The sequence below is a fragment of the Thalassophryne amazonica genome, chromosome 15, assembly GCF_902500255.1.
Source record: "Thalassophryne amazonica chromosome 15, fThaAma1.1, whole genome shotgun sequence".
Taxonomy (NCBI): Eukaryota; Metazoa; Chordata; class Actinopteri; order Batrachoidiformes; family Batrachoididae; genus Thalassophryne; species Thalassophryne amazonica.
In genome coordinates, this window is record NC_047117.1 from 78282680 (window position 1) to 78294223 (window position 11544).

At 40.0% G+C, this 11544-nt stretch overlaps 1 protein-coding gene across 2 annotated transcripts; it reads right to left on the bottom strand.

The window, feature by feature from the left end:
• Positions 1-2458: 2458 nt before the first annotated feature.
• On the bottom strand, positions 2459-10822 carry LOC117525575 (FSD1-like protein). 2 transcript variants are annotated; one of them, XM_034187453.1, is made up of 5 exons: positions 10233-10822; positions 10091-10146; positions 3427-3543; positions 3153-3339; positions 2459-3039 (listed from the first exon to the last, which is right to left on the bottom strand). In XM_034187453.1, exons 1-4 carry the CDS (start codon positions 10596-10598, stop codon positions 3156-3158), a joined length of 723 nt encoding a protein of 240 aa, XP_034043344.1. In that variant the 5' UTR covers positions 10599-10822; the 3' UTR covers positions 2459-3039; positions 3153-3155. The 2 variants fall into 2 exon arrangements, with proteins under 2 accessions (XP_034043344.1, XP_034043345.1); XM_034187454.1 differs by having other exon boundaries at positions 2459-3293; positions 10233-10813.
• Positions 10823-11544: the final 722 nt, after the last annotated feature.

The following is an 11544-nucleotide window of genomic DNA, read 5'->3' on the forward strand; positions in this document are numbered from 1 at the left end:
TTTCCAAGTTACTGAATGCGTCAAAAAACTTTATCTACATCAGTTATGAAGAAATACAAACAGTGGCACTCTAGTAAATCTATGTGGAGTAGACAGTTCTCAAAACTGAGTGACTGTGCAAGAAGAGTGAGGAAAGCCACCAAGACACCCAGAAAACCAGGAAGAAGTTCTAGGCTTCTGTGGTTGTGACTGGAGAAATTAAGCATAGTGCATGTTCAACTTCATGACGAAGTGGTACAGAGGAGGGTTTTATTAAAGAGATGACAAAGTTCAGCTACAATTTGCCAGAAGGTACATCTGAGATGCAAGCCTAGATTTGTTTTGCTGAAAGAAAACCCTCCTCTATACCATTTCATCATGAATCTGTATAACTGGAGATACAAAATGCAAAATATGCACTATGCACAATTTCTCCAATCACAGCCACAGAAGCCTGTAACTTCTTCTGCGTTGTTTGGGTGTCTTTCCTCACTCTTCTCCTTGCACAGTCACTCAGTTTTTGAGAACTGTCTACTGCACACAGATTTACCATAGAGTCCCATATTGTTTGTACTTCTTCATAATTGATGTAAATAAAGTTCAAGATATATTCAGTGACTTGGAAACGTTCATGTATCCATCCCCTGACTTGTCTGAAGAAAAATGGCAAACTGATTATTTACAGGTGGTATACCAAAGGGGCTGATTACTTATGCAACCCATCATTTTGGTTTTTATATTTTTAATTAATTTATTTCAAGTTGTGTTGCGACCAAGAGTGCAAACAAGGGAGCAGTCGAAGGGACTTACTTTACAAGTTGTAGAGATTTACTTTCAGTTTGAGTCTAAGATAGATAATTTAGAAATTTTATATTGAGAAGCCTGATTTACTTTTTGTATTTGAAATGCCATAAACAAATTAAAATGTGTGAAATAGCAAGGGGTATGGATACTTTTGCAAGCCACTGCATATGATAATACTAATAAAAATCAGACACTTTTCAATCCCTGCTCAGTGATTTCATGAGTTCATGCATTTTTAACCGAAGTCCATCAGTTGGGTGTCTTGAAAATACCATATTTTACATATTTATAAAGATTAGTTTAATCGTTAATGTGATTAAACTTTTGCACAACACTGTAGCTTGCAGGAAGGCATTAATTTGGTGTAAAACAGTGTTTTATATTATGTTAACGTGTTTTACTGCATTATTTGTACAGATTGTGTAGTACCAATTAACTCCCCCACATTTTAATGAACATGGAATTATTCAAAGTCCAGATCAAGTTTGATCTGAACATTGATCAGCTCCAGGATGATCAAAGACAGTCTGGAGTAACCTGTAAGTGCTGTGACAGTCAGAAGATACCTGTGTGAAGCTAATTTATTTGCAAGAATCCTCCGCAAAGTCCCTCTGTTAAATAAAAGACGTGCAGAAGAGGTTACAATTTGCCAAAGAACACATCAACTGGCCTAAAGAGAAATGGAGGAATATTTTGAGGACTGATGAGAGTAAAACTGTTCTTTTTGGGCCCAAGGGCTGTAGACAGTTTGTGAGACGACCCCCAAACTCTGAATTCAAGCCACAGTTCACAGTGAAGCATGGTGGTGCAAGCATCATGATATGGGCATGTTTCTCCTACTATGGTGTTGGGCCTATATATCGCATACCAGGTATCATGGATCAGTTTGGATATGTCAAAATACTTGAAGAGGTCATGTTGCCTTATGCTGAAGAGGACATGCCCTTGAAATGGGTGTTTCAACAAGACAATGACCCCAAGCACACTAGTAAACGAGCAAAATCTTGGTCATAAACCAACTAAATTAATGTTTTGGAGTGACCTGTCCAATCCCCGGACTTAAATCCAATTGAGAACTTGTGGGGTGACATCAAAAAAGCTGTTTCTGAAGCAAAACCAAGAAATGTGAATGAACTGTGGAATGTTGTTAAAGAATTTTGGAGCGGAATAACAACTGAAAGGTGCCACAAGTTGGTTGACTCCATGCCTCGCAGATGTGAAGAAATCATGAAAAACTGTGGTTATACAACTAAATACTTGTTTAGTGATTCACAGGATTGCTAAAAAAAAGCAGTTTGAACATTATAGTTTTGAGTTTGTAGCGTCAACAGCAAATGCTACTATTATTGTAAACACCCCCTTTTCTACTTTTTTTTTCCTAATAGCCCAATTTCATAGCCTTAAGAGTGTTCATATCATGAATGCTTGGTCTTGTTGGATTTGTGAGAATCTACTGAATCTACTGGTACCTTGTTTCCCGTGTAACAATAAGAAATATACTCAAAACCTGGATTAATCTTTTTAGTCACATAGCACTACTATTATTCTGAACACTACTGTATGTCATTGCTGAGGAAGACGTCTTTATTATTAATATATTTCCCAGCTGGCTTGGGAATGCCTCAGGATGGACAGGAAGTTACAAGACTTGGCCAAGGGTAGGGAATCACAGATTGTCCCACAGGATTGGAGCAAGATACGAAAAGGTTCTCTATCCTGCTGACTTCTTTTTAACACTAGGAACACAAAGTAAGCCTACTTCCTGAGAAAACAACATACCATGTTAGTAAATTCAGCTTTACTTAATTTTAGGTTGGGACTGTGCAAGTTCCAACATCTTTAGTACATTTTTTTTTTCATTTATTAAATAACCAACAAAAGGCTGGTGAAAAAGTTTCTTACCACACTGACAGATACTTTAATGTATTACAGATTTTCTGCATCAGCTTAAGTTGAGATCTTTGCAAAGATACGGATCCAACTGGAACAAAAGTTCAATCACGTACGAACTTGCTATCTTGCCTTTCCCTCACACCATGTCAATTATATCTCGGGCTTTGTCCACTCTGGGTTTGAATCGGGTTGTCTTGTTCTCTTCATCGGTTATCACCCTGCGATCCAGAAGTCCGTCCAGCAGCTTGTCTAGAACCGGATTGGACACCTGTACGACGAAGTGTTTGCGAGCACACAGCAGCTTCTCATCTGCTGAAATGTTTGTGGTCACAGTGTCCTCTGCAACAGTGCCTGAAGACAAAACTGGAAAAAGATTTGGATTTTGATGGAGAAGAACCCATTGGAACAGTTCCACATCTGAAAACTCCTTAACTTTTCCCAGTCAAATTCCACACTGTTGCAGGATTTACGCTTACCAGTCAGTTACCAACTCTGTGCTCCCACACTGTTTCCTTCTGATCTTTGATCATCAAACACACTTTTTTTGTGCTTCTACTCAGGATTACCTCAAAGGTTGGGTGGTAATTTGGTCCAAAATTTGGAAAAAACTGTGCACTCTGAAAACGTGTTGCAACATCCAGATTTGACCAGTCACAGCTAAATCTGCAAGATACTCATTATATAACCAAGAACATGAGATGATCTTCAAAGGTTAGGTGTTCCTCAAACATCAGACTCTATCATACTCACTTGTGGTTGTATTTCAAATTCTTCAGGGCTACTGGTGAGACGGTAACTGTGGTCGATGTTGAGAGAACAGAAGTATGGAGCCTGAATGAACCTGGCATGTTCTTGCTGCACTTTGACCTTTAATGAGACAGTAGTATGTTGTTAGACAGTACTGGGTTCACCAGCATCTCTCCAACACAAGTACAAATATTTAACTTTTTCTGCTTCACCACATGAAAGTGTCTTCATATTATGATAGTTTTGCACATTGTGTGCTGCGTTATTCTGAGATAATCAGTTAATTTGCTTTATTGCTCTCAGTCACTGCTGCACAACCACTGACTGTGTGCACAAAGTGTAAGAGACAAAGGAAACATTTCAATATGCATCACACATCATGATATAAAGATATTTCTCATACTATGATGTCGGGCCTATTTATTGCATACCAGGGATCACGAATCACTTTGAAGTCATCATAATACTTGAAGAGGTCGTGTTGCCTTATGCCGAAGAGGAAAAGCCCTTGAAATTAGTGTTTCAACAAGCTCACAACCCCAAACACACCAGCAAGCGAGCAGCATCTTGGTTCCAGACCAACAAGATTAATGTTATGGAGTGGCCAGCCCAATCCTGGGACCTTAATCCAATAGAAAACGTGTGGGGTGACATACAAAAAATGCTGTTTGAGGGAAAACCAAGAAATGCAAAAAAATTATGGATTGTCGTCCAATTGTCCTGGACTGGAATATCTCTTCACAGGTACCAGAAGTTGGTTGACTCTATTCAACACATGTGAAGCAGTTCTCAGAAACAGGAGTTATACAACTAATATCAGTTCAGTGATTCACAGGAAAGATAAATCTTCAAGCATTTTTCAGTTCATACAGTAAATATTTGAGCTTGTAACAAAAACATGCAAACACTGCTATTTTGTTGAACAGCTTAATATTCTTTTTTTTCTTCACTTTCTGTAAAGCATTAACACATTTAATAAATGTTTCTTCATGTTTTGATTTTGGAATACAGTGTGCAGTGTTCTGAATGCATTTGTGTATATGGAAATAATAGAAGGATTTTGAGCGTTGCTCACTTTTTTTTTTTTTTTTTTACACACACTGCTAATGTGTATATGCCATGGACACGAACAAGCGAAGCTCTTCAGCATCTCACCATGTCATTTAGGTCCTTCAGACTTTTTTTCAGTAAATGTTTCTGGAGAGCATTAGCGTGGCTAAAAATCTTCAGCTTCTGGGGGGCTTAAAGTGAGGAGGAGCCCAAGACCTCTCCCCCCATGTAAGCATTTTCTTTATTTGCATCTCACATACCTGGAAAAATAGTCCTCACCATGTAATTTAGGTCCTTCAAACTTTTGCTTTCTGTATATGCTTCTGGAGAGCATATGTATGGCTAAAAGAAAACTTCACAACTATGCCCTGTCATGTAAATTGATTTATTTTTGCTTTACCAATAGCCCGCCTAAAACCTTTGCTTCAAAACTCTTTAACCCTGTATTAAGAATGCCTCCATGTAACCTTGCAGCTGGAAAAACACACAGTCTCTGCCTGGTGTCTTCCCTTTTTTTCCTTAGCTGAAATTGTGATAACGTTCATTGTTCAGCAAGAGTTTTAGGGTGATTCTTTAACTACGGGCACTATTGGCCTTGTAAATGTAATTTCCACCACACCATTGCCTTACAATATAACGCGCCTTGGGGCAACTGTTTATTGTGATTTGGCGCTATATACATGTGCTCTGATGTCACTGTTTATCTCCATAGAAACTACCCAAACAATCTCTCATACAAACTGTTTAAAGGGACATTACAGTGTTGTGGTGGAAATTACAGCAATAGTGTGGGACAACTACATTTTGTTTTAAAAAAATCACAACAGTTGTATGACACTGAATACCCCAATTATGTTTTGATTATTTTACTGATATTTTATTCAGAGATATTTTAAAACATTAGAAAAAATGTTTCTTTACCATTCATTTTTATCATTGAAGATCAAAAGTCTGGGTGTGGGACAAGCACAAAACAGCAATATTTGCATATAATGATGCTGAAAAAAGGTGAAAAAGTCATCATAGACTACTAGAACAAATTTCTTAACACACTTTCATTGTAAAGATAACTATAAAAGTGTGAAATTTCCCTTTTTCTGTTTTTCATACAATATGATCAAAGGACATAAGTGCCCATAGTCTAAGAATCACCCTTTAATGAAAAACTTGAACAGTTTAATTTAATGGCAAATTGTATTTATGTGTATGTGTCTGCTTGCTGTGCCCCACCCTAGCTGGTGTACAAAAGAGCACCCTTACAACTGCTACAACATTTGACATTTCCTGGTTCACTGTGGACTCAAAATTTGGCACTTCCTGTTTCAGTTTCAACTTGCCACTGAATTCCCACAAGATCTCATATACTGTCAATCCAGGAAGTGGTCAACATTTGACATTTCCTGCTTCACTGTGGACTCACAATTTGGCACTTCCTGTTTGGGACAAAGTGTACCGCGAGCGACCTTTACTTTGAACACAACTGTACTGTAGGTAATCAAAAACCAATGCAAAGTAATCAGGTTGCATTACTTTAATATTGTGATACTTTGATGGGGTTACAGAATATGGTAAAGTTAGACCTTACTTGTGTGAAGCACCTTGAGGCAGATTTGTTGTGATTTGGCACTGTATAAATGGAATAATTTGAAATTAAGTAATCAGTAATATATTGGAAAATATTTTCAAAGCAAACCTGTAGGATTTAGGATTTTGGTTTTGCAGATTGCATTATGCTGAAAAAAAAAAACTACAGAAGATAACATACACTAATTAACAGATTGTTATGAATGCTATATTACATTTATGCTAATCAATACCCCTAAATCCTTCACAGTGTGCCTCCCAGCCATGCTAGCCACGACCCCATTATCGCACCCTATTTACCTGTCATGGCTTACGTTACTATTAGCACTGAGGTCAAGGTGGAATGTCAAAGTTGTAGCCGGATACAAGTCCATATACATACATGTTCATGTTGTCTTAATATTATAAAGTGAGCTAATGTGAATATTAAATGCTTTTAATCAATTAAAAATCTCATGAATAAATGAGTTGGCTTTGAAACCACAAATTGGCATATCAAGATGCACCCTTAACGCAAAATCTTTCAGTACACAATCCTTTAATGACATATTGTGTAGAACAGCAACCTCCTGACTGAAAGTCTCATTTGAGTGCAGGCACTAAATGGTTAAAATATGACACATATGGCATTTTTTCTACATCCGGGGACTGTCCACATCAGAAACATGGCACTTTCTCTGAGGTTTTGGGCAAATTAGACAGCAAACAAAATGAAAATGCGAAGAAAAAGTGACAATGCGGTGGAAAGTGGACGTGTTGTGGGTTATTTATGACCCGGAGCTCAAACATGTCGAGGCGGTTGTGCACGTGAGAGAACACAGTTACTCTGATTAGCTGTGTAGGCTAACACTTACCGACACGACCTCTCTCATTTGCCTTGTCTTCCCTGCTCCACTAGGAACTGAAAAAAAACTGCAGTTTTTGCGACTGCTTTGGTGACTGCAGCCGAAAACAAAAACAGTTCACCATTTTTCCGTTAGAAGTGATGCTATTTGTGGGGCGAGGCTAATCCAGGGCGGACAGCAGGAGTGTCAGGACAAACCATTTGGAGGATGGGGGTTCCGACAGAAACCATTTTAAACCAGCACGTCCGTTTGACGTGCTGCTAGACGCGCGTATTCTTCTATGTTTACCGAGCCGGCCTGAATGGTTTGTGCTGAAACTCCAAAACTTCGTCCGGGGATTAATCTCTCCCATGTTTGTGCTGGCTGTCCCTGGATGTGGTCCAATCCCGCGATATCACGCAGAGGTTCAAACGTGACTGCACTGCCCTATTAAGATAAACAAATTAAACATGTGACCTAATACAAAACTTTTGATATGATTTACCTCCTGCACTGGGACGTTGGCCGGGAGCAGATGCACGTGCAGAAATTGCTCCTCCCCCTCCGTTGGTTTCAGAAAGAGCAGAACTTGGCCAAGTTTTGGTGTTATCAAGAAAGTCACAAACCTCCGTGCAAGATCCAATACGAGGCCAAAAGCAGAGAGGTAAGAGACGGCCACAATCACATGGGTGTCTGTGACCTCCTGCGGTGTGATGATGTTCATGCCACCGTCAGCGATGTGGACAACAGAGAGGCAGACAGCTGATCTGTGAACACAGGGAGCCATCAAACATTACTGGGAGCAGAATGCTTTCATGGTATTTTACACAAGAATACAGAGAATAACTGTGATACCGGGAGCAGGTTCACAGTGCGGCAGGTGGAGTTCACGGAGAGCATCATCAGTACACTGGATGCTGAAGAGTGGTCCTGCAGCTGTCTTTTGAGCTGTGTGGAGAAGTGCCTCGTCCCATATGATAGTCTGATACCTGACCTCACTCTTCTGAACCACATTAAACACGAGACCCCTCAAAGAGCACCGGAACACACCTGACCCCGGGAACTTGAACCTGCAGGACACAGAACAGTATCTGGATTCTGCTTGATGGACCTGTTACACCCACCAACAATGAACTGCCAGATTCATCCAAAGTAAAGAGGCGTCCTGTATTTTAAAAACTCTGCAAAGTTGTTCTGTTTCTTATTGAGACTACTGTTTCAGCAGACATGACATATGTATGGATTTTGGTCCTGCTAGTGCATCTCTTCCCTCTGAAGAAAGCTCTCATCTTCACGGACCACACTCCATTTCATCCGGCATCCTTCATCAACGTCTCTCACTCTTTCTTCTTTTCATCTACTAATGTTTCAGTGTTGCTTTTGTCTCATGCATTATGGCCATGAATCACCAACAAGTTCTTCTTTTTCTGTGATTATTGCTGGTTGACAGCAACCTTGTGTGCATTACTGCCATGAATTATTTGACATGAGTGGCATGATTTACAAGGGGTGTCAAACTTGATTCAACATAAAAAAAATTTCCCAGAAAGTCGCCCGAATGATGAAACAGACTCAGCTGGTTCGTTTGACGTTATACTGTGTTTTCTTTTCATTTTAATGGAACTATAGCTGGTGCAAAAAATGTCCACGAGTGAATGTTTCAAGTATTTTAGTTTGTTTTTGATACTAGTGTTAAAGACTACAAACAGGGGGAATACTAAGGAAAGAAATGCAGTATAAATACTTGATTTTTTTTCCAAGTTTAATAGTGAAATTTTGCCATAAAGCCAGATTTTAATCTGAATAGTTTTTACTCCAAATATGCAAGACTAACAAACAGATTTACAAAATTTTGCATGCACACATTAAACTTTAAAGCGTTTTCATATTTTTAATACTTTTGTTGTGAAAGTGTAGGAACACGGACCCACAACAGGGGGCGCAATGAACGGACAATGGAGGAAGGTGAATAACAAGGTTTACTATTGTGAAACGAGCACAAGGAATACAACAATCACAATTTGGGGTCGAATCCGCTGGTGTCGTGTGGGCAGGCTCGAAGGTAGGAGACGTCCGTCTCAGTCGAACCGAAACCACCCAGATCTCCTCTGCCACCGAACCCTGGAAATACTGGAACCGCCAAGTCCCGAATTCCCAGGTGGCCACTGCCTCCGCTCGTCGGATCCGGTACTGCTGGCGGGAGAGAGCAACAACACAGGCGTGGATGCGACCGCACCCAGCAACGGAGAGGGGAGAAGCCGCCTCCACCTCCAGTTACAGTATGACAGGCAGGTGAGTACTTATCTAAGCAATTCAGCTGTCCTGAAAAGGTTTAACAAATCTGTTAGCTATGTAGTCAGAATATAAATGCAGAGAACGTTACCTTCGTCTAAAGGCGATATCTCGGCACTGAGGTGGAGACGCCGTCCTCCTGATATACCTCTGTGCTGAGTGGAACAGCTGTGTCCGGTGATGGGTGACAGCTGTCACCCAGGCTGCTCCCATAAGGCGGCAGCGCCCTCTGGTGCCTGGAGCCCGCACTCCAGGCAGGGCGCCCTCTGATGGTGGTGGGCCAGCAGTACCTCATCTTCAGCGGCCCACACAACAACTTTTTTACTTTAAATACGATACACAACAGGATTTCTAGGCTTTGGAAAAGTTTTGGCATTGTACCATGTAAAATACAATGAGTGAATGAACAGACAGCTAAATGAATGAGTCCATCGCTTCCAGTTTATTAACATCTTAACTCAAAAATAATAAATGCTATAATGTTATATGTCTCCATTTTAATAGAACATATACCGAGGAACAAAGTGATTTGTTGAATTTTGATGTGCATTATTAATCCAAAGAGTTTGCTTTTCTTATGTAATATCTCATACATATGCAAGCCACCTGATAAACACTGACACCTGCTGGATGGTTGAAGGGTGCCAGACGGATGATAAAAATTAGGAGCAGGTGTGGATTAACTTGTATGTATCTTATCTGCTACCTACTGGGCATGTCTGGACTTGTGGCAGGGAATAATATCATCACATACATAACAGAAATTAGGAGCAGGTGATTGAAGTTGCACGTAGATCGAAATAAACGTTAGCTTCGCCTTCGCCATCACTGCTTGTTTTTGTGTTAATCGTGATTAATTACAATTTAATCACCATGCCTTTCCAAATAAGGACACAAGACAAATAATGAAGGCTTACCTGTATGAAATGCCATTTTTTTCAGTTATCAGTTCAGGTGTGAAGCACGTCTGAACCTGGAATTGAGAAAGACCAAATGTTAGGTTTTCTTGTGTTCCTAACTTGAGGTGATGCATCAAGAAGAAGCCATAAACATACTCACATTATTCATTTCCAGCTTGGCTACAGTGCACAGGGTTAGTGATCCACTAAGAATGGTGAATGCCGGGTGGAGGGGCTCAGTGAAAGTGGTGTGAATGGTGTGAATGAGAGTTTTTGCTTCAGCTGACAGCCAATAGAAAGCCAGAATTCCACCTGGGAAGTCCACATACACGCCAAATCTCTCTGGGCTCACCTGGAATCCTTTGACTTGAAAGACTGGGATTGGTATAAAAGTCTCTCTTTGCCCATGAAAGATGGAGCAGCCTTTGGATGTGTGAATAGTAACAGAGCATATCTTGTCGGTGAATCCAGAGTCTACACCTTCTTTCCTTGGAATGCTCTTGTATGCCACACCGATATTCACCATTCCATCAAATTCCACCTCCCAGTAGGCTCGCCCTGTCAGACCCTCCTGACACAACACCTGCTTCTTATGATCAAATCTCTCAGGGTGATCTGGATATGGCTGTTTTTGTTCTGTCACTTGTACTTTTCTGTTATCGTCCCTCAGCAGTAGATTTTCATTCACTGTGTTGGGGTCCAATGTGAGCTCACGTGTCTGTCAAACAGAGCAACAATATCTTTTCTGTTATGTCCACATAGTGTTTAACAGTACCAGCTGAGAAGCTTACACTTGTTCAGAAGCTGTGGGTTCACCCAGTGATCTTCATCATGGTCCACACTGAGAGAAAGGAACATACCATCAAACCAGAGCGAGAACATTTCCTCTTCTGAAGCATGTATTTTACTGCAAACTGTAAAGATTCTCTCAGAAGTAGTATTTCGATGGTGGCACGATTTTTTGTCATTTTGCCTTTGTGCACCACAATAAATTTGAAATGACACAATCAAAAGTGACTGGAGTCTAGACTTCCAGCTTAAATTCAATGAAAAAGTTGTAAACACTTGAGATGGTGTGGAAAGTGAAAATAAAAAGCCCTGCGGTGATTCTTACTTTTATTTTGACTTTCATTTTAAAGCAGACATTACTTGTATGAACCCAAAATACTTCTTGTTTTTCCTGGTCAACTTCTTTTCATTTGTTAATATAAATCAATTCCTCGATTTCAGGCCGGCAACACGTTTAAAAAAATGTTGAAATACTAAACCACTTACAACCTTGTAATGTTTCTCACATTTAAAAACATGTTTTGGCCTTGATGATACCAAGTGATGAAGCTTTTCAGGTGTTATTTGGTCCATTCTTCCTGCAAACCTGTCTTGAGGTGTGTAACAGTACAGAATCATCATGTATTTGTTTCAAAATTCTCCACACATTGTTTAACGGGGTCAGATCAGGACAGCAGGCAGGC